Genomic DNA, 23666 nt, shown 5'->3' on the forward strand with positions numbered 1-23666 from the left:
AATCACAAATATTATGTTCTCAGTCATTCTCTGTTAAATCATCCAGAGTACATTATATCAATTTTCCAATATTTTTCTTACTTCCCATTATAACAGAGGTTCTGTTAGTGCAGGGTCTTTTACTCTTTTGTAATCCCAACAGCAAGAACAAAACAAGGTACATAGTACATACTTAATAAATATTGGTTGAACAGATATGTGCCAGTGATATTTCTTCATGCTGTTGAATAAATTGACAGCATAGAAACAAACCAAGTGACATGGATGGCTGCTTTCATTTCTAGCCATTAGAAATATTTGTAACCCACCCTAAGGGAGTTTTATTTGTTCACATAATACATCAATATGAACTCATTATTCAGTACTCAGTTAATATATCTATATTTGAAGAGAATATACATTGCTTGGAATTTTTTTAAAATGTTAGTTTTAGTTTTCTAATATTCAGGATACAGTGTTTTAATGGGGGTGTTTCTTCATTCTTTTTTCCTTACTGATTTTTACTTTTTAAATTTCAAAGCCTTGCAGTGATCATAAGGAAATGTTCAGGCAAAGAACATGAAATTGTTTACATTTTATTTTAGTGTTTCTTACTCTCTTGTATCAGAAACATTCACAGTTAACAAGATCCTCATCTGGAGGAAGAGTAAAATGTATGTTCACTACCATCCTGTAGTGTCCTAATCTGGCCTTCTTGCTGGCTAACTTAAGCAGTTACAATTCTGTGATTGGTGTAATATTAACCAAATAAATTACTGAATTTGTTCCACAAATATTATATCTTAAATTGATTCTTTCCTGTCTCTGAAAATAAAGTCTTGCCATGAGAATAAATTATCTTATAACAGTTAATTAGCAATGTAAAGTTTATTGAAAATTTGTTTCCTTTTTTTGTAAATTACTCATGAATCCAGAGGGGAAAAATATGACAGAGAAAAGTATATGAGATATTATTTTATTTTACAGAGTAACAGGCTAGCGAGAGACAATGAATTAAGGGAAAATGACAAAGAACAGCTCAGAGCAATTTGTACACGGGATCCTCTCTCTGAAATCACTGAGCAGGAGAAAGATTTTCTATGGAGCCACCGGTAAGTGCTAAAATGGGGATTCTCTGTTTCTTTATTGCAGAGTAAAGAACTGAGCTACATTTTTACCATACCTATTAGAGTAAATAAACCAGAATTTACATTATTTTTAAATTATAAACATTGCCTTTTAAAAAAACAATGGCTGTAAGTTGATATTTGTAGAAATCATGCTGCATTGGTAGTTGGTGCATTAAATGCTTTTTCTTACTCTGCATTCCTGATAGGACTTTCTTTAGGATTATTTAAAATACCCAAGTAGTTTTAGATCAATTTAGATGTGATTTAGTTGGTCTAGGTATTATAATTTGTAGGGGTTCTCTTTCATTTTTCTTTTTTCTTATGTTCCTTCAAAGTAATAGTATAATGCCTTATTTTCATTTATGAAGAAATTATCCTTCTATTGGTGATACTGGTATATTTAAATAAAGCAGCTGTGGTACATTTCTTCAGAAAGTCCATTAAGACCTAAGTTTTGTCCGTTAACAGTAAAAGTGGTGACTCTGTGATGCATTCATGTTGCATAAGTAGGTGAAAAGTATGAGCTATGTAAAGAATGGTACAACATATATTCATAATTTTTCTTAACTATTAACTAAATTTAAGTACTTACAATCATTCTTTTCCTTTTGTGTTCTTTGCTATTATAACTGTTGCCTAAGTATATATGTAAATATATTTCCAACTATAGTGTTAAACACTGATGTCTTTTGAATTTTAAAAAGGATGGTAATGGTAAAAGTTTGGAACTTCTTAAAGATTGCATATTGAGTAGACGTATAAACCTTTTGAGTAGCATACAAGAATGTTTATTTTGTTTCGTTTCTCCCACACAGACACTATTGTGTAACTATACCTGAAATTCTACCCAAATTGCTTCTGTCTGTTAAATGGAATTCTAGAGATGAAGTTGCCCAGGTAAATATATGTTTGAGATTACTAGATAACAGGTTGTAAAAATTCAGTATGTCACTTAAATTGTTTTCTCAGAAAGTCTGCATAAACAAATGAAATAGACTTATAATAATAATGTCGTGTAGAAAAAATACCCTTAACATTATTTCCACAGATAAAACAAATTAGAACTGCAGACTCTAAGGAGATTATTTATCTAAACTAATTTTAAAATCAGAAGTTAAGCCAGTGTTTTGGACAGCTCATTGACAACTATCTTTGCGTTTTTACTGTGATTTACTGCCTTTCTCATACACAGATGTACTGCTTGGTAAAAGACTGGCCTCCGATCAAACCTGAGCAGGCTATGGAACTTCTGGACTGTAATTACCCAGATCCTATGGTCCGAGGTTTTGCTGTTCGGTGCTTGGAAAAATATTTAACAGATGACAAACTTTCTCAGTATTTAATTCAGCTAGTACAGGTAAAATAATGTAAAATAGTAAATAGCGTTTAACTAAAATAATTTATTCCAGATCCAGGCAACTTCCAAAAACCCTACTGCACCAACTAGTTTTATTCTTTAAAAAAAAGTTATTACCAGGAATATCCACTTTCCTTCTGAAAAAATTTTCTTTAGATCAGCCACACAGAAACTGACCCTGATTGGTTTTTTGTTTTTTTAAATCACCTAGGTCCTAAAATATGAACAATATTTGGATAACTTGCTTGTGAGATTTTTACTGAAGAAAGCATTGACTAATCAAAGGATTGGGCACTTTTTCTTTTGGCATTTAAAGTAAGTCTGATTATTTCCCCATTAAGTTCTTAAGGTACTTATTATTTGCTTTCTTAATAGATTTATAAATATGTATTACTTACATACTTTTGTTTTTGTTTGACTGGAAGAGTTTTCCTACTAGAAGTATTTTGTACCAGTGATGAGCTTTGCTTCAACTTTTGCTCTTAGAAATTTAAAAAGTAAATAAATTCAAAACTAAATTTTAATCATGAATGAGAGCTGAAATATTTTCAAAGATTTTTGTTCTACTTAAGTAAAATTTCCTAGGTCCAGATGAATATTGCCATAGTTTACATTGTGTGTGTGGATTAAAATATTGCAAAAAAAAAAAAGGACAAATCACAGAAGGTAAGGAGTAATTAGTTTTATAGCTGAGAGTAGACTGGTATAAGTAAATGTTAGAAAACATAAAAAAAAAAAAAAAAAAGGAAAAAAATTTTTACCTTGAAATTCAGAACAATAATGTCAAACTCCCATGGTTCTTACAAAAAAAACTAATTAAGAATAAAAAATGTAGAATGTGATATATCTGGTAGTGAAAAGTTACAGGTCTTAAACTGTATAATTTTTCATAAATTTAGAAACAAATTTATATCTAATATGATATTTTAAGTGTTAAAATTTTTAAATGGAACCTGGAAGTTAAATTGAAAACCAGAAGCGTGGACGTGTGTGTCAGAAAAGTCAAACAGCATCCACTGAGCGCTTTGCCCCTTCCCGCTTCATCTGATTATTTTTGTGCCCAATTTCCTTTTTCCATGTTTTTATATCTTATGCTGAGATTAGTCAATGAAAAGTTGTTGAAATAAACCTGAAAACTAGATGTTTATTAAATCACATATTCGGGAACTACCTGAAACTCATGATGGTTTTGCTTCTAAATTACAAGTTTTGAATCATTTTATTATTAGTATGATTGTAACATTTATTGGATTTCGAAAATGAGTGTTTAAATTTTTTAGCAAAGATTATTTGTATACTCATTTAAGACTATATATATATATATATATTTTTTTTTTTTAACGTTGCACAATTCTTTTAGATCTGAGATGCACAATAAAACAGTTAGCCAGAGGTTCGGCCTGCTCTTGGAGTCCTATTGTCGTGCATGTGGGATGTATCTGAAGCACCTGAATAGGCAAGTCGAGGCGATGGAAAAGCTCATCAACTTGACTGACATCCTCAAGCAGGAGAAGAAGGATGAAACACAAAAGGTGTGTGACTCTAGCTTGTCACTCTTTATTCATAGCTAGTCTCTTTTCATTGCCGTGGGACAGAGTTGTGGAGAAGCCCAGTGTCTGTGTAGATCATGGTACCTGGAATCAAGCAGATTAGGATTTGGACCCAAGTTCACGGCCTCTCAGCTGTGTAGTGTTAGACACGTTATGTGGGCTCTGGAGACTCATCTTTGTCTGTAAAATGGGAATAATACCTGCTTCCTAAGGTCATTGTAAGAATTAAATTACATGAGATATGCCAAGGACCTGTCACAATCCCTGGAACATACAAGGTGCCCAGTAAATGTTAAATCCCTTTACTTTCCCTTCCTTTCTCTTATACATGTCCCTAAGTTTTTTTTTTTGCTATTTCCTTATTTTTTCATTTTCCGTTTTTTTTTTTTTTTTTGAGACGGAGTTTCACTCTTGTTACCCAGGCTCGAGTGCAATGGCGTGATCTCGGCTCACCGCAACCTCCGCCTCCTGGGTTCAGGCAATTCTCCTGCCTCAGCCTCCTGAGTAGCTGGGACTACAGGCACGTGCCACCATGCCCAGCTAATTTTTTGTAGTTTTAGTAGAGACGGGGTTTCACCATGTTGACCAGGATGGTCTTGATCTCTTGACCTTGTGATCCACCCGCCTCGGCCCCCCAAAGTGCTGGGATTACAGGCTTGAGCCACCGCGCCTGGCCGTCATTTACCCTTAAAATGAGTGGAAAGAAGTTAATTTTTACATTGCCAAGTTTAAAATGGATTTCAAGTCACTCAGTAACTGTATCACACACTCTAGTCATCTGCAGCCTAGCTTAGTATAACTAAGGAGTGGAAATACAACGTACACTTTCTTTTTTTTGAGGCAGGGTCTCACTTCTTTGCCCAGCCTGGAATGCAGTGGCACAGTTTTGGCTCACTGCAGCCTTAACCTCCTGGGTTCAAGTCACCCTCCCACCTCAGCCTCCTGAGTAGCTGGGACTATAGGAGCAGGCCACCACTCCCAGCTAATTTTTGTATTTTAAGTAGATACAGGGTTTTGCCTCATTGCCCAGGCTGGTCTCCAACTCCTGGGCTTGAGTGATCGACCCGCCTCAGCCTCCCAAAGTTCTGGGATTACAGGTATGAGCCACTGTGCCTAGTCCAGTGTAAATTTGTTTATGACCTTTTACTACACCCTATTCTTTATTCAATCCAATCCACCACATCCTAATTCACCACCGCTTACACTAAAAAGAAAGCTTGTTCCTCACCGCTAGTGAAATGAAAAAAAAAATCATTTATTATTGAGTCCTTAAAGGACAGAGAATGTAAATTAGCAGTACTGAATGAATTTTTCCAACATCTCCATTGCTAGTACTTGAAGGAAAGAAAATTTAAAAGAAAGTTACTGTAGTGATGTAAATGTCATACAGTGTGTGAGTTGGTTTTATTGAAGTGTGATATATAAATTCAAATATAGGATGTTAGAAAATAATTGTACTCTTTCTTATACTGGAATTTGTGGTCAAGAAGGGACTAGACTTCCCTGGAAGAACAGCATGTATTGCATTTATATACTGTAATTGAGCTAAGAAAAAAGAAACTACCTTTTAGATACATTTGTAAAGACAGATGTTCCTCAACTTATGATAGGGTTATATCCTGATAACATAAGTTGAAAATATCTTAAAGGCAAATGGGTGTTTTGTAGACATGATGGGATGCAAAAAATATAAAACACAATATCCAGAACTGCTGGCCACACAGTACAGGGTAGAGTACTGGTTGTTTACCCACGTGATTACGTGGCTGGCTGGGAGCTGTGGCTCGCTGCTGCCACCCAGCATCTCAGGAAAACACTGTGTTGCATATCACTTGTCCAGGAAGAGATAAAAGTTCGGAATTGAAGTATACTTTCTACTGAATGCATGTTGCTTTTACACCATCATAAAGTTGAAAAATCGTAAGTCAAACCACTGTAAGTTGGAGACCAGGTGGTTGGAGACCAGCATTTCTTCTAAGCTGAGTTTTTATATCACAAACTGGCTATGATACAGTGGATTAATTAGGAACATGAAGTTCATTACTCAGGTCATTATTGACTTAAATGAGATTCTGATAGGGAACTAGAATTACAGTCATAGAAACATGAGCAGTTCCTTTGAGTGGTTTTGTGTTTGGTCGTTAACAGTGAGTGATAAAATACATGAAGCACTGTGCTAACATTAGAGCTGCCAGTTATAGAAAAAGAGATGTCTTTGGCCGGGCACAGTGGCTCACGCCTGTAATCCCAGCACTGTGGGAGGCCAAGGCAGGCAGATCACCTGAGGCTGGGAGTTCAAGACCAGCCTGCCCAACATGGAGAAACCCCATCTCTACTAAAAACACAAAATTAGCCAGGCGTGGTAGCACATGCCTGTAATCCCAGCTCCTAGAGAGGCTGAAGCAGGAGAATCACTTGAACCTGGGAGGTGGAGGTTGCGGTGAACCGAGATCGCACCACTGCACTCCAGCCTGGGCAACAAGAGCGAAACTCTGTCTCAAAAAAAAGCCTTTACATGAACAAGAGCTATCTAGACAGTGATTACTAGTTTTCTAACCATTCATTTATACATAACAAGAAGAAAAAAAACTTTATTATTTAAATTCCAGCATGAAAATTAATTTATTATGAATTCCTAGCTCCTAACCGCTTTTCCACCCCTACCACATTTTACATGTTCAATAGGTGTAGGTTTCCTAAAATAAAATGCCAACTATTGTGTGATAGCTCAGCAGTCTGGGCTCTGGTTTGAATTGAATGAAAAAGGATATTGCTTTGTAGCCACTTAGTAAAACCTGAGTATAGCACAAGACTCCAGGTAACAAATGTTTTTACAAGTTCCTTTCCCAACCATTTATTTTAGCCTCTCTAGACCACTTCTACCCAACAAAAAGAGTATGAATGTGTTTTCTTCAAAGTCTAAAAGTAAGATGATTAAGCAAAAATAACATGATCTCCTTCATTTTTTCCTCTAGAACACAGATCAGCAAATTTTCTTAAAGGGCCGGATAGTAACTGTTTTAGACTTTGCAGGCCTTTGTGGTCTCTGTCTTAAGTATTCAACTCTGCTATTGTGTAAAAGCAGCCAATATGTAATGAATGGGTGTAGCTATATTCTAATACAGCTTGAGTTTAAAAACTGGCAGCTGAGCTGCAGGCCACAGTTGACTAGCCCTGCTCTACCGCCAAAAGCCCCGCCACTATCCCAGGCCGATTTCATCTTCATACAGGAAGGTGCACCATGCTGCCGCCTTGCTCTGTCCCTGAGTGCTGCTGCTCCGTGTTGTAGGAACCCTCCTTATTAGAAGGCAGGGGTCTAGGGTGTAGATTGAGGACTGTACAGCATGGGGTTCTCATGTGTAAGAGAAATTAGCAGTCAGTTTTACCTTCTATGAAATCAGTTTCTTACTGTTACTATATGCTTTTTTAAAAAATCAGGTACAGATGAAGTTTTTAGTTGAGCAAATGAGGCGACCAGATTTCATGGATGCTCTACAGGGCTTTCTATCTCCTCTAAACCCTGCTCATCAACTGGGAAATCTCAGGTACTTCCTGCGGGGGTTCATTGATACATTTAAATAAATACCTTTTCTGGATAAAATCTTGAGAGAAGTCAAAATGTCTGTTATAATTAGAATGTTCAGTTTTCTATGCTTCTCTCTCTCATTCTCCTACCCTCAAAATAAGAGTAGTCAATTGTCTCAAGTTCAGTACTGCGTTTATTTAGAATGAGTTTTTACTACTTAAATAAGAGAGTTTAAAACCTTCTATGGCCAGAATGTTTGGTATCATAGGATAAGAAATGAAAATGTAGTGTCTTTAAAACTAATGATATATCTCTATCTATTTGTTGGAAATTCATATGTAATCATATAATAACTTTTAAAACTTTTAGTATTTATTTTTTATACTCCTTAGAAATGAATGCCTAAATAAAAATTGAGAAAGTTTTAAATCTTTGTAACACTTCAAAAAGCTATATTGTGTCTCTATTTTAAAATAAATGTGAGGGTAAAATAATAATAAAGCAAAGGTGCCTAGTAAAGTTTTCAACTATTTTAAAGGCTTGAAGAGTGTCGAATTATGTCCTCTGCAAAAAGGCCACTGTGGCTGAATTGGGAGAACCCAGACATCATGTCAGAGTTACTGTTTCAGAACAATGAGATCATCTTTAAAAATGGGGATGGTAAGGAAGAGTATTAATGAGCTTGTGATGCATGAATTCAGCTGTTTTTATACACAGGATATTTATGAACCATGAAAACTATTGAAAGCCATTTAAGGAATACACACATGATAAAATACGTAATATTAATCAGACGTCTTAACCTTTGCAATATGCATGTACACTCAATGAGAAGAAAAGAAGTACTAAGTTTAGATCAGAAGTCCTGAAATCAGTTTTTTGTTTTTTCTTTTTCCTGTTCCCTGCCTCCAACCACCTCCCGTGGACCTGTGTAGAGAAGTGTTGTTGTTTTGGTTTTTTTTTTTTTTTTTTTTTTTTTTTTTTTTTTTTTTTTTTTTTTTTGCTTAGCTGTGTGAGTATCCATTCATTCCATAAATATTCTATGTGGTAGGCCCTGGGATTTTAGCAGTGAACAAAACAGAACCCCTGCCTTCTTGGAGCTTACAGCTTAACAGAGAAAAGAGGGACCTTAAAAAAATAATTACAAAAATAAAATTGCAAGCATGGTACAAAGAAGAAGGGTAGTCTGCTAAGGAACCATATAAAAGAAGGTACATACTTGGAGGAAAAGGCTATGGGAGCAGTGAAGGAGGGTCATGGATGGGTTTTCAATAGGAAATGACATTTCAGCAGTGAATTCTGTTGATCCCGGTATTTAATATAGACATGTTTAAGGATTCAGAAAAATAATTACTATAAACGTTTTAATTAAAGGTTTTGTGAGATGCATGCTCACTTACTCTACGTTGTTATTCAAATATGTTTACACAAAGACTTTAGAGATGGATTTAAGAATCAGAATATTAAGAGCCGTTTGTAGTGGTGCATGCTTGTGATCCCAGCTGCTCTACAGGATTACTTGAGCCCAGGAGTTTGAGACCAGCCTGGGCAACATAGCAAGACCCCATCTTAAAAATTATACATAAATTACTTTAAGCTATATAAAGGCTTTGAGTGAAGCTATGCACTCATTTATAAATTTTTAAAAAAGAAATTAGAATATTGCTTTCCTATAGTTTCTTCTGAAGAGTACATATAGCTATATTTATTTGTCTTTCATTTGAAAACCATGTGATGGCGTGATCCCCAAATTTGCATTTGTGGCATTAAATGGTGATACATATTATTTGAATTTCAGATTTACGGCAAGATATGCTAACACTTCAAATTATTCGTATTATGGAAAATATCTGGCAAAATCAAGGTCTTGATCTTCGGTAGGTAAACCAGTAAGGAAACCTGTATGTTGAAAGTTATCCTGAAAAAGTGAACTATTAATAATTATAGAAGCATATAGAGGCATATATCTAAAAAGAAATGCATGCCATAGTAGTTATCCATAGGATTACACTATAGTACTTTGATGTATCCTCCTCTTACTTAACTTAGAATAGCTAATTATACTCAGCTAAGTAAAAAGAGCTCAGAAGCTAATAAATACTCTGCAGCTGCCTCTGGAGTGTCCCATTAGGAGCAAGACAAAGGAAACACACAAGACCCCTGTCTTCATTCAGAAGTTTTGTTTAAAAGAAAACACAACTTCTGAACAATTTTATCATGGAAATTTTCTAATTCTAAAACCGTATAAATCCTCAAATATTGGAATCAGTTTTGCAGTAAAATTATGCAACCAACTAAGCTTAGAGTTTTTACCAGTCTGTTGGTTTCTATAAAACTTTCCACAATATCAGTATTATCACCCAGTTTTCTGTCATGCTTCATCTTCTCCTAGTCATTGTTGCTTCTAAAATGTTCTTCCTTATCCAGCTTGTCTTTTTGCAAATCCATAGTCATTCAGGCAAAGCCCACCCTCTCTGAAAGTACGTTGTCCTCTAGAGGATATTAAGCGTCAAGTCCAGCCATGACAACAGGGTACATTTAGTAGGAATTGCAGGTAACAGCAAACAAGGGCTTATTTGTATGCCTCTTACACATTTTAAGAGTAGCTAGTATACAAAAAAATGTATCAGTGACAAATAGTAGTACCCTTGTATGCAAAGAAGAAAGTGGACATTTTAAGTGACCTGCTAAGGCACAAAATTGTCATCAACTTCAAATCCATAACTCCTGATATGTTGCTTAGCCCTGCTGCTTTCCAAAGATGGTTAATGTTGTATAAATCAAATTGCCTTTTTTGGTGTAATTTCCTGTGTCGTGAGAGAGCCCGGTGCCACGTCCCCCAAAGGAATAGACTGTGAAAAAGATTGTAGAGCTAAGGAAGAGTAAAGGTTGTAACTATGTAACCCTGGTAATTACCTTGTTTAATTGTAAATTAGTGACTTGGCAAAAAAGTATCCAAAGTTAAGTAAGATGATTAGAAATATTAAGGGTTTTTTAGTCTTATGATATTTTCTGAATTTTTTTAACTTAAATACAAGTAAAAATTTTTATTTCAAGTTTAACTTTAGATTAAAATTATTTAAGTAAAATCATAGCAGCATTTTTATTTATACTTGGCAAAACTATAATTCAGACTCGGGTTTATTTTAACCCTGCTTGTTTTTTTAATAGCAAGACTTAGAAGACAATTGAATTCTTTATGAGCATGTTCACTAAAAACATAAAAGAAGAGAGAATGAGCACGAATGCAACCTTAAGAAATTTCTGTATTTACCAGGTAGAAGAAAAGCTTCTGTAAGAGAAATGGTCAAAATAAGTAGGGGTACTAGAAGAAGTGATTCACCAACAATTTGTAGGGCCAAGGGCTTCAGGGGGTTTAAAAGAATAAGGTCTATGAAAAAGCACTTGGATTTAGTGACTCATGATTAAGTTTACTCACTAGAGTGGTAGGCATAGAAGCTAGGCTACACGGAATTCAGGAAGTACATGAAAGTAAGTGTGGACTGTTTTAGGAGTTGAAGAAGTAAAGGAAAAGTGAAAAGAATGGAGAGAGCTTATGAGAACAGAGCAAGGAAAACCAAACTTTGAGTACCTGCATGTCAGTCTGGATGTTAGGTGCTTTCTTCATTGTCTCTTTAAACCCTCACATCTTTGCACCCTTGACCATATGTCCTGTTTAATTCTCCACGTGAATAAATGGAAGGCACCTCAGAGAATTTGCATCCCCAGGTATTATGATCGTATCAAAGGAAAACATTTGCAGGATTAACTGAGTTGTGAGCTGAACTAGCGGCTGTTTGATGGAACATGATTTTTACTTTAAAAATAACTAATAGCCAAGCTATGGTTGCAAGACATGGGTATTTGGCAGACATTTTCTTGAAAATGAACAATATGTGCCTGTCTCTTTGAAGAAAACAACTGTGATAGTATTTGTTGCCAATGATAAAATTCAAGCTTGCAACAAAAATTTCATTTGGAATTCAAAATTAGAATTTTGAAAATTCTAATTTTTAGTATCGGCCACTGAACCTAACAGAGTCCCTAAACTTAACAGCTTTCTGATGAGATTTTTGGTAATATTAACAATTGCGGTTTTTTTAGTATGGTATGATGAAAAGTGTCAACATTGGGAACATCTGCAAACGGCCCTGCAGGATACTGTAAAATCACGAATGTGCAAAAGTGCAAAAGATCCGTTCAAAGACCAGGAAGACAAATTGATTTTAATGTAGCAGTATGAAAAGTTTATTGATACGGTTTCAGATTCCATTTTGCAACTTGAGAAACTATATCGTGTCAAGTTTTGGAATACTATCAAAGAAAAATATCACAATTATCTGAAAAGTCTATTATAATACTCCTTCTTTTTCTACCTACCTATCTTTCTGAGGCTAGATTTTCTTTTTATACTTTAATTGAAACATTGCATTAGCTTGCATACAAAAGCATATATGAGAATCCAGCTGGGTACTATGAAGCCAGACATTAAAAATTTTTTCTAAATGTGAAAGAATGTCACTCTTCTTACTAAATTTTTTAAATGCATTTTTCGATTCATGTTATTTATACTAACTTGTCATGATTTTTTGCATTTAAATGAATTAGTAAATATTTAAAATTTTATTTTTCCTGTTTCAATTTCTAATATCAATAGATGTAATTCACATAACTGAAAGCTCTTTGGGATCCTCAATAATTTCTATGAGTGTAAAGGAGTCCTGAGACAACAAATCTGAGAACTCCTGCCCTACAGTTTTATTTCCATGTTAATTAAACATCTTTAAATTCCCCTGTATTTTTAAAGCCATAAATGTTTGTAAAATTTTCATTGTCATAATAATTTTCTTAATGCTTTTCTGATAAAAATTCAGTGCTTTCTCAGTTGACGGTTATAATAAATGATGACCGGTAACTTTGCGGATTATTCCAGAAGTGTATTTATTACACCATAAAAAGAAAATTCGGTAAAGGCAGTAAAGGTCTTACATGACAGATTTGCAAATAAAATACTCACGTTTTAGGCTATTAAAATATTTGCTGTTTTAAAATTCCATCATTTAATTGTAAATGTGTTCCTCCTCTTTCAGAATGCTACCTTACGGTTGTCTGTCCATCGGTGACTGTGTGGGGCTTATTGAGGTGGTGCGAAATTCTCACACTATTATGCAAATTCAGTGCAAAGGCGGCTTGAAAGGTGCACTGCAGTTCAACAGCCACACACTGCACCAGTGGCTCAAAGACAAGAACAAAGGAGAAATGTGAGTGTTATTCTTTCTTCCTATGTCAATCTAAGTTTTTGTTAGATGAGTCTGTCAGTGTTTGCGTATTCCTCTGAGTTAGACCAGAGAAAACAATTGTACTTTCTTTGGAAAAAAAATATGCTCAACCTTTGAAATATTTGAGGTTAATGGATTTAAACAGTTATAATTACTTTTAATTTGGTAAAATCCTATACATTCATTTTCTGTATTAGTTTGTAAAATGTATTTTTATTGCTCATTCTTTTTAAAACAAATTAACATTGCATATTCAAAATTTTATTTCTAATTCATTGTTAAAATGATTGGAAAATAATTTTAATGACATGGTATTTTTTCACTATGACAAGAATTATTCTTTGGTCAGTGAACATCTGGAAATTTCCTTAGAAACCCGTGAAAACTTTACAGTCTCAAAATCTTAGAACATAATGACTTTGTTCCCTAATGTCAGTGCTTGTCTTCATTGTTTCAACAGACATGTGCACCCTCTTTTCCCAAGTTAGCCTGAATCCCTCTGTATTTCCTTACTACTCATGAGGCGTTGATTTCTTCTTTGTAGATACGATGCAGCCATTGACCTGTTTACGCGTTCTTGTGCTGGATATTGTGTAGCTACCTTCATTCTGGGGATTGGAGATCGTCACAATAGTAACATCATGGTGAAAGATGATGGACAAGTAATGGTTTTCCCTCTTTAAAATGTTTTGGTGTATTAATTCAAGATGTTTTGTATCTGCATATGTCTAACTATAACATAATTTCTTATTTTTGAAAGCTGTTTCATATAGATTTTGGACACTTTTTGGATCACAAGAAGAAAAAATTTGGTTATAAACGAGAACGTGTGCCATTTGTTTTGACACAGGATTTCTTAATAGTGATTAGTAAAGGAGCCCAGGAATGCACAAAGACAAGAGAATTTGAGAGGTGAGCTCAAGAAATTAAAAGCACAAAATAAAGAATTCTGACTGCTGTATTAGAAACAATCAATATTTTTCAAGCTGTTTCAAAATAATAAATGTTGGCTGGGTGTGGTGGCCCACGCCTGTAATCCCAACTCCTTAGTAAGAAGACCAGGCTGGGTAACATAGTAAGAACTCATGTCTACAAAAAATTAAAAAGTTAGCCGGGCATGGGGCATGCACTGTAGTCCCAGCTACACAGGAGGCTGAGGTGGGAGGATCACCTGAGCCCAGGAGGTTGAGGCTGCGGTGAGTGAGCCGTGATCACAACCCTGTACTCCAACCTGGGCAACAAAGTGAGACCCTGTATCAAAATAAATAAAATAAAATAATAGATGTTCTTTTACACCTTTAGCAAAAACTATTTTTTGTTTGTTTTTATTTCAATAGCTTTTGGGGTACAAGTGGTTTTTGGTTATATGGATGAATTCAATAGTGGTCAAGTCTGAGATTTCAAGCATACCTGTAACCCAACTAGTGTACATTGTCCCCAAAATGTACTTTTTCTCCCTCATTCTTCCTCCCACCCTCTCCCTTCTGAGTCTCCATAGTCCATTATATCACTCCGTATGCCTTTGTGTACCTACAGCTTAGCTCTCACTTACAAGTGAGAACATACTGTATTTGGTTTTCCATTTTTGGCCTCCAGTTCCATCCCAGTTGCCATAGAAGACATCGTTTCATTCTTTGCTGTGATGGAGTAGTATTCCATGGTGTATATGTGCATTTTCTTTATCCACTCATTGGTCAGCGGGCACTTAGGTTGGTTTCATATCTTTGCAGCTGTGAATTGTGCTGCACGCATGTAGATGCCTTTTTGATATAATGACTTCTTTTTTTCTGGGTAGTGGGATTCCTGGACCAAATGCTAGATCTGCTTTACGACGTTTAAGAAATTTCCAGGCCGGGCGCGGTGGCTCAAGCCTGTAATCCCAGCACTTTGGGAGGCCGAGGCAGGTGGATCACGAGTTCAAGAGATCGAGACCATCCTGGTCAGCATGGTGAAACCCCGTCTCTACTAAAAAAAATACAAAAAATTAGCTGGGCATGGTGGTGTGTGCCTGTAATCCCAGCTACTCAGGAGGCTGAGGTAGGAGAATTGCCTGAACCCAGGAGGCGGAGGTTGCGGTGAGCCGAGATTGCGCCATTACACTCCAGCCTGGGTAACAAGAGCGAAACTCCGTCTCAAAAAAAAAAAAAAAAAAAAAAAAAAAAAAAAAAAAAAAAAAAAAAAAAAAAAAAAAAAAAAAAAAAAAAAAAAAAAAAATTTGTTTTCTCTTATTTTTTTTTTGAGACGGAGTTTCGCTCTTGTTACCCAGGCTGGAGTGCAATGAGGCAATCTTGGCCCACTGCAACCTCCGCCTCCTGGGTTCAACTGATTCTCCTGCCTTAGCCACCCAAGTAGCTGAGATTACAGGCACACACCACCATGCACGGTTGATTATTGTATTTTTAGTAGAGACAGGGTTTTACTGTGTTGGTCAGGCTGGTCTTGAATTCCTGACCTCAGGTGATCCACCTGCCTCAGCATCCCAAAGTGCTGGGATTACAGGCTTGAGCCACTGCACCTGGCCTTAGCCCACTTTTTGATGGGATTATATGTTTCTTGCTCATTTGAATTCCTTGTAGATTCTGGATATTAGTCCTTTGTTGGATGCATAGTTTGCAAATGTTTTTTCCCATTCCATTGGTTGTCTGTTTACTTTGATGATTATTTCTTTTGTTATACAGAGGCTTTTTAGTCTAATTAGGTCTCATTTATTTCATTTGTTTTTGTCGAATTTGCTTTTGGGGTCTTAGTCATTAATTATTTTCCTAGACCAATGTCCAAAAGAATTTTTCCTAGGCTATCTTCTAGAATTTTAATGGCTTCGGTCTTAGAGTTAAGTCTTTAATCCATCTTGAGTTGATTTTTGTATAAGGTGAGAGACAGGGATCCAGTTTCATTCTTTTACATTTGGCTAGCCAGTTTTCCTAGCACCATTTATTAAACAGGGTGTCCTTCCAATTTATGTTTTTGTATGTCTGAGATCAGCTGGTTGTAAATTTTTTGCTTTATTTCTGGGTTCTCCATTCTGTTTCATTGGTCTATATGTCTACTTATATGAGTGCCATGCTGTTTTAGTAACTATAGTTTGTTAGTATAATTTGAAGTCCAGCAATGTGATGCCTCCAGATTTGTTCTTTTTGCTTAGTTTTGCTTTGGCTATTCAGGCTCTTTTTGTTGGGTTTTATATTAATTTCAGGATTGTTTTTTCTAACTCTGTGAAAAATGGTGTTGGCAGTGTTTTGTAGTTCTCCTTGAATAGATTTTTCACCCCCTTGTTTATTTCTGGGTTTGTTTGTGTTTTTTTTTGGTTTTGTTTGTTTGTTTGTTTTTGTAGGTAAAAGGGCTTGTATTCTTCATTTGATTCTCAGCTTGGTCATTGTTGGTATATAGCAGTGCTACTGATTTGTGTTCCTTAATTTTGTTACCTGCGACTTTACTGAATTCATTTATCAAATCTAGGAGTCTTTTTTTTTTTTTCTTTTTGAGAGACAGAGTCTTGCTCTGTCACCCAAGCTAGAGTGCAGCGGTGCAATCTCGGCTTACTACAACCTTCACCTCTGGGGTTCAAGCGATTCTCCTGCCTTAGCTTCCCAAGTAGCTGGGACTACAGGCGTGCACCACCACACCCAGCTAATTTTTGTATATTTTTTTAGTAGAAATGGGGTTTCACTATGTTGGCCAGGCTGGTCTTGAACTCCTGACCTCAGGCGATCTGCCCACCTCAGCCTCCCAAAGTGCTGGGATTACAGGTGTGAGCCACTGCGCCCAGCCTAAATCTAGCAGTCTTTTGGAGAACTCTGAGATTTTCTAGGTATATAATTATATAATGGTAAACAGCGATAGTTTGACTTCCTCTTTTCCAATTTGGATGCCCTGTATTTCTTTCTGTTGCCTGATTGCTCTGGCTAGGATTTCCAGTACTATACTGAGTAGAAATGGTGAAAGTATACTTCAGGGGGAGTGCTTTCAGCTCTTCCTATTCAGTATGATATTGGCCGTGGGTTTGTCATATGTAACTTTTATTTTGAGGTAAGTCCCTTCTATGCCTAGTTTGTTGAGTGAAAAACTATTTCAATGTTTTTATTTTTATTTTTATTTTTGTATTTATTTGTGTGATGCTGTGAAGGAAATGGAAAAGGAATACAATTTAATTTGTTGAGCCAATTAAGGCCTAAAAATAACCCTTAAACTTCAAAATACATTAAATGTTTTTATTTACTGAGGTTTAAATAGTCGGACTCCACCTCTATATTGACAAATAATGTATAGTGCTTAATACATTTTTTATTCATACAATTTGAGGAAAGTCAGTCAACTATAATCGCCTTGTTAATACCTAAATTTTTTACCACCTTATGGTATATTTTTAGACTATATCAGACTTTAAAGTACTTTTTAAAACCTATAAAATTCTGCTTTGTCTGTAACTCAGTCCTGACTCTAGCCTAAGCACTATTTAGTATGAACCAATTTGTACATTTTATACTTTTTAACTCCTGATGTACCAGGCATTGTTGTAGGTGCTGATAATAAAGCAGTTTTTAAAAAGTCCTTATTCTCATGGAGTTTACACTCTAGTGGGGTAAAGGGAATCAAAAGATGTTAGCAAGAGAAGTGAGAGAGGAATGCTGTTTTTTATAGCTTTGTCTACAAAAGCCTCTCTGATTGTGTGACATTTGAGCAAAGACCTGAAGGTATTAACCTCATATGCTCCATACTGACCAAACTGTTCTTATTACTCATAGGTTTCAGGAGATGTGTTACAAGGCTTATCTAGCTATTCGACAGCATGCCAATCTCTTCATAAATCTTTTCTCAATGATGCTTGGCTCTGGAATGCCAGAACTACAATCTTTTGATGACATTGCATACATTCGAAAGACCCTAGCCTTAGATAAAACTGAGCAAGAGGCTTTGGAATATTTCATGAAACAAATGAATGATGCACATCATGGTGGCTGGACAACAAAAATGGATTGGATCTTCCACACAATTAAGCAGCATGCACTGAACTGAAAAGACCGAGAAACTGAAAGCTCACTCTCTGGACTCTACACTGCACTGTTGATAACTGTCAGCAGGCAAAGACTGATTGCATAGGAATTGCACAATCTATGAACAGCATTAGAATTTACAACAAGAACAGAAATAAAATACTATATAATTTAAATAATGTAAATGCAAACAGGGTTTGATAGCACTTAAACTAGTTCATTTCAAAATTAAGCTTTAGAATAATGCGCAATTTCATGTTATGCCTTAAGTCCAAAAAGGTAAACTTTGAAGATTGTTTGTATCTTTTTTTAAAAAACAAAACAAAACAAAAATCCCCAAAATATATAGAAATGATGGAGAAGGAAAAAGAATGATTTTTTTTTTTGTCTTGCAAATGTTCTATGTTTTGAAATGTGGACATAACAAAGGCTGTTATTGCATTAGGTCTGAGTAAACTGGAGTTTATGTTAAATTATATAAGATTGGGAAAGAATGAAAATTTCTTATTTTTTCATTGCTGTTCAATTTATAGTTTGAAGTGGGTTTTTGACTCCTTGTTTAATGAAGAAAAATGCTTGGGGTGGAAGGGACTCTTGAGATTACACCAGAGACTTTTTCTTTTTAATAAATCAAACCTTTTGGTGATTTGAGGTCTTACTGCAGTTTTGGAAGCAGTCACAAATGAGACCTGTTATAAGATGGTATTTTTGGGTTTGTTTTTGTTTTTGTTTTTTCTGGTCAGTATTTAAAGGATCTTCTTTCCCAGGGAAATTCTGGGCTCCCACAAAATTAAAAAAGAAATCACAATAGAAAAAGAATGAGCAGGAATAGTTCTTTTTCCAGAATTGTACAGTATTCACCTTAAGTTGATTTTTTTCTCCTTTTGCAACTGAACTGAATACATTTTTCATGCATGTTTTCCAGAAAATAGAAGTATTATTAATGTTATTTAAAAGATTATTTTTTTTATTAAAGGCTATTTATATTATAGAAACTATCATTAATATATATTCTTCATTTCCATGATCTGGCCCATGGTCATGCCTTGTTTTGCACCCAGATTTTTCATTGTTCGTAGCAGCACAGTCAGCTTTCCTCTTGGTCTGTAGATGAGGCTCAGGCACTATTCCGTTTATACCCATAACCAGTGTATAACTGCTTAAGGAAGACATAAAACTTAATCCTCTTTCCTTCTATTTCTTCACGTGAAGCCCCCATCTTCCATTCCCTTTTATAGTTGAGAATGTCTCAATCATATGAAATTAACACAATTTATACTATCTTCCTGATTCCTTAAGCCCCTCTACTGAGGTATACTCATGAATAATACTTTAAAATATGGGAGATAGAAACCACGAACTTTTTACCTTTTTAAACTACTTACCCATATCTCCAAAGTAGGACATTAGCCCATTTTAAGATCATGTCCCATTCCCAAGTAGTCAGGGCTCACTCTCCAACTTCATTAAATACTATTTGAGCGCAGGACACATTATTAAACATCTTGAAAAACATTAACCCAAGGTGTAGAGGCTACTGCTAGTCATCATCATTCTAGAATCTCATATTTTACTCTGTATTTGAAATGAATGATTAATGTCCTAGGAAATTAGCTTTAGCAGACGTCCAGGTGCCACATAAAAAAGTGCAATCATTATTGACAGTTTTTTAGATTAGGCATATTATTGGAAAACAACTTTATCAAGAGTGAACATTGTATACTCTAGTAAAAACAGCATCAATTTAAACATATTCGTTTATGAAATTGTTACCTATAGCTGAAGTCTTGAGTAGTGAACAAGGGACTCTAATACAAATACTCTTAGTATCTGGTTATCTTAGATTCCCTTAAAGGGCATAATTATTGGAAATTTAGGTACTTCACTAAAGCATGTGTATAATATTGCCAACAAGAAAAACAAATTCGAAGATTAAGGGAACTTATTTCTGCCAACTGTCTTGGAATAAACAGAATTTAAACTCTGTTTTCAGCAGGAAACCAGAAAGATTTTGCAGTTATAGAAGATTTCATAACTTATTAAAACTTACTAACATTTTGTGTTGTTTAGACATAGGCAGTAGATACATACTAACATCCCAGTCTTTTCAATATCAGGGATAAATTACAGGAAAACTCAGTAAAATGGTACAAATCTGAAACTCTGATGGTAGAAACTTAAGATTTAACAGAGAACTGTGTTTTACCCGAGTGCCAAAAATGCCTTGAGCCTCCTTGCACAAAATGTACCATTTTTGCATTTTTATAACATCAGTGCAAATAGTTGTTTCCCGTCTTCCTCCCAGGACCTCGCCACCATCAAAACACACAAACCACATGGCCTAGTTCATCATTTACATATATTTTCATTACTTATTACAACCAAATTCTATTTGAAGAAGTGTAGACAAATTCTATAAAGACTATAGATTGTGACCTAACTAAGAAAGAAATAAGGGACACAGAGGCAAAGAACCAAACACTGAATTAAATGCTACATGGGTGACTAAGATCTGTTTCAAGTCAGAGATTATATAGCCATTTCCAGGTACTTGGTACCAGAGGTCAGGTCCTATCTACAGCTGACTATCCTTGTCCTTGGATATAATGTAATTGACTGTTGGCTCTACAGTTTCATTGGCTCACTTAAGAAATATTTCCTTCAATAATTATTTTGAGAAAAAGTCTAAAGAAAATAATAAAAATAATTTTAAACACATTGTAGTAAGAAATGACTGTTCAAAAATTATGCTTTCACTTTCTACCATATTCTCAGCTATACAAAACCATTTATTTTGAATATTTTTAGACTACTGTTAATTTGAAATCTGTTCATCTTATTGTGGAATTTGTTTTTTTTTTTTTAAAAAAAAATGTTTCTAATTGGATTTTTAAAAGAAGAATGGAATTTGGTTGCTATTTTACGATAGAACCTAAGCTTTTTGGTGGTTCTTAGTGTCCTATGTAAAACTTAGTGTCAAAGTAATCAACTTTGAGATTTTCCCTTCTTTTCTGCTTTATATTAAAAGCCCATTAGAAAGTGGGAACCTGGTGAAAATATAATGAATTGTAAAATATTTTAATGTGTAACTTTTTCAACTGTGAAACTATTGATTTTTTGATGAAAACAGCTGCTGATAAAGTATTTTGTGTAAAGTGTAGTTCTTACTAATCAGGAAAATGATGACTTGATTAGACTGTATATGCCCTCTTGGATTTTATTTTAAATGGATTGGTGATTTTCACATAGGTAAAACACAGTCCATCTGTATTCTTTTTTCCATCAAAAATCAAGTGATTTGGAAGTATAAAAAAATTGTGACCAGCCTATTTGAAAGGCATCATGGAAATTTCACGGCACATGACATGGACTTTTTTTTCTTAATGATGTACATCTGTTTAATTCATATTTCGATCAATAGCCCATGCTTTCCAACTCTGAAGAAATTTAATTTCCAGCAGTATTTTACAGTTAGCCTGTTAACTTTTTCTGAATATTTAAAGTTCCTCTTTTTTCTACGTCTGCACAAACTGCAGACCTGGGCTGGACCCACATACTCAAAGTCCACCTTAAGAAATTATTTTGATGTCCAAGACATCACTAAAATACATCAGTTCAAAGATAATATGTGGTGTTAATAGATTGTGGTGCTTTTACTATTTAAAGACAACTTTCATACTTCAGATGCTTTTGAGAAGAGGGGAATGTGAAGGGAGGGGCAGAACAGGGAGGAGCTGTTTGAATGAACTACATTTTTTACATCCATCCTGCTCATTTGGGGCATGTCTAAGAGAAGGCTGAAAGTTGTGAGTATATTATATGCCATACAAGGATTAACTTCATCATGGATGGGACTGTGAAGGCTGACCTGTAACACTCAGCACTGACAGCATCCTCAGATGATAATTCTTGGTGACAAAATAATACAGCTGGGCTGTTTTTTTAAGATATAAACCCAAAACCATTTCTAATTATTACATTAAAAATTGTAAATATATCTATGTGCCATGGCCTGGGAAGCCTGTTTTCTTTTTTCACAAATATTATTTTTACTCTGTGAAAAGATAGGGGTTTAGCTCAAAGTATCTGTGGTACTGATAAAATTGGATTGGTAACACTACCTCAGACGAAAAACAGGAAAAAAACAGATGAGTCACAATTCAATATGTCAGGCTCTGATACTACAGAAATTGTGCAGATCACTGAATTTTTTAGATTTATAAAGTCAGAGTTGGCATGCCTTGTTTTTAACAGTATGGAAGACCATAAGAAAAAAACTGGGCTGAAGTTTAATCATTGTTCCAGCCATTTGAAAAAGGCAGTAGTTCAAAGAGGTTCCCAAATTCGGCATTTGAAATTCATTTTCTCTCTCTCTTCTTCATTAGTAGTGAATTTGGTGTGTATATACTTGCACACGATTCTGTTTGTATACACGCTGCTTGCTTAGCCCTAGTCAAGAGGATCTTCTATAAAAGGTGTAAAGAAATACCAAGGTTCTAAAATTCAGAAGAGTTTAGACTTTATTAGGAGTCTCCCAAGTTAGGACATTGGTCTTTAAATAAATTTATTTCATTCACGTATTCCACTTACGATTTTGCACCTCCTTTTCATGGGGGCAGCACTGGCTTGATTCCAGGTATGTTAATACTCCAGCCCTGGTAGTTGGCATCAAGTGACAGGTGTGAGCCATAGGGAGATTTTCTGACTTAGTTTTTACACAACTACATATTAGAGTTTTAGTGGAGAAAAAAGTAAAAGTAGTCATTGTGCATATATAGTAGTTAGGTAAATGATTTTTGCTACCAACAGTATACTGCATTCCTCATGTAGGTAAGTACAGAAAAGGGTTTCAAATGTATTTTGTTAGCCAATTAAAGTCTATGGATCTATCTGCAACCTTATTTAATCTGTCACTACAATAATTCTGTGGTTATGCTAAGAACCGTGTATATTTTAGGTATGATTCTTGTCAACTTTTCCAGGTTAGCAAGGAGGCAGAAAACCTTCATTGTTTCATATTAAAATATAATTAGACCAAACTTAATTCTAGTATGAATTTCCAAAATCGTGATCTATTTCATTTTTATCTTGTTTTTGTTTCATTTTTAAAAGTCCCTTGTTCGATTTAGTTTATGTTCCTAAGAGTGGCTGGAGAACTCGGCCTTCATCTGATTTCGAACATGTTTTTGGCTCTGGAACCCGAGTTTCAAATGAAGTTAATGGTTTCAGTGTGGTTCAGTCCTCAGACCAAACTGGGCTGAGTAAAATCTAAAAGAATATACCCTCTTGGAACATAACGTTTTAATACTGTGGGGAATGTGGCACTGCCAGAAGAAGTCAGCTAACGTCAGATGTTCACTTGGAAGCTTTAACAATCCAAGCTACCCTTTTCCGCCCCACTGATTGTAACAAGTTTATTTCTCTATATTTTGTCATTCAGTGAATTGAAGTCCTGTGGTATACTGCATTCATTACAGGAAAAATGTTTTTAATGTCCTTTTAATGATGGCCCAAAAAGCATTTGACACAGCAAGATGCATGTGTTATTATATTGAGAATATAGAATAATAACAGTATCACTACATTTGAGACCTCTTCCCAGTCTTGCTGTTCCTAGCAAGACGTTTGGCCTGTGGCTGCACTTACTGTCTGTGCTCATCAGAAACTCTCAATGTCTGCTTTTCTTTCACTCTGCAGTCTGTAACATCACGCTGTTTATTAAAAAAAAAAAAAAAATTACTTTGACTTGTGTGCAAACAATCCTTAATGTACTAGATAAGCAAAAAATGGTGATAATTCTCTTTTGCCATTCCTTTTGAAAAGTAAGTCAGTGTTGCTAATAATCAAAATTTAG

At 35.1% G+C, this 23666-nt stretch overlaps 1 protein-coding gene across 4 annotated transcripts in view; it reads left to right on the plus strand.

The window, feature by feature from the left end:
* PIK3CA (phosphatidylinositol-4,5-bisphosphate 3-kinase catalytic subunit alpha) overlaps window positions 1–23557 on the plus strand; it is a 95404-nt gene extending 71847 nt beyond the window's left edge. For 2 of the 4 annotated variants that reach the window (XM_017506293.1, XM_017506294.2), the window contains exons 10-21: window positions 967–1091; window positions 1925–2006; window positions 2302–2466; window positions 2678–2781; window positions 3827–3998; window positions 7455–7561; window positions 8081–8202; window positions 9341–9419; window positions 12633–12803; window positions 13366–13483; window positions 13582–13733; window positions 17564–18181. In XM_017506293.1, coding sequence (XP_017361782.1) covers window positions 967–1091; window positions 1925–2006; window positions 2302–2466; window positions 2678–2781; window positions 3827–3998; window positions 7455–7561; window positions 8081–8202; window positions 9341–9419; window positions 12633–12803; window positions 13366–13483; window positions 13582–13733; window positions 17564–17834 — 1668 coding nt within the window. In that variant the 3' untranslated portion in view covers window positions 17835–18181. Of the gene's footprint in view, window positions 1–966; window positions 1092–1924; window positions 2007–2301; window positions 2467–2677; window positions 2782–3826; window positions 3999–7454; window positions 7562–8080; window positions 8203–9340; window positions 9420–12632; window positions 12804–13365; window positions 13484–13581; window positions 13734–17563 lie in introns of all 4 variants that reach the window. The other 2 variants (XM_017506291.2, XM_017506295.2) reach the window with 2 other exon arrangements.
* Window positions 23558–23666: the final 109 nt, after the last annotated feature.

Source organism: Cebus imitator, unplaced genomic scaffold, assembly GCF_001604975.1.
Source record: "Cebus imitator isolate Cc_AM_T3 unplaced genomic scaffold, Cebus_imitator-1.0 Scaffold353, whole genome shotgun sequence".
NCBI lineage: Eukaryota > Metazoa > Chordata > Mammalia > Primates > Cebidae > Cebus > Cebus imitator.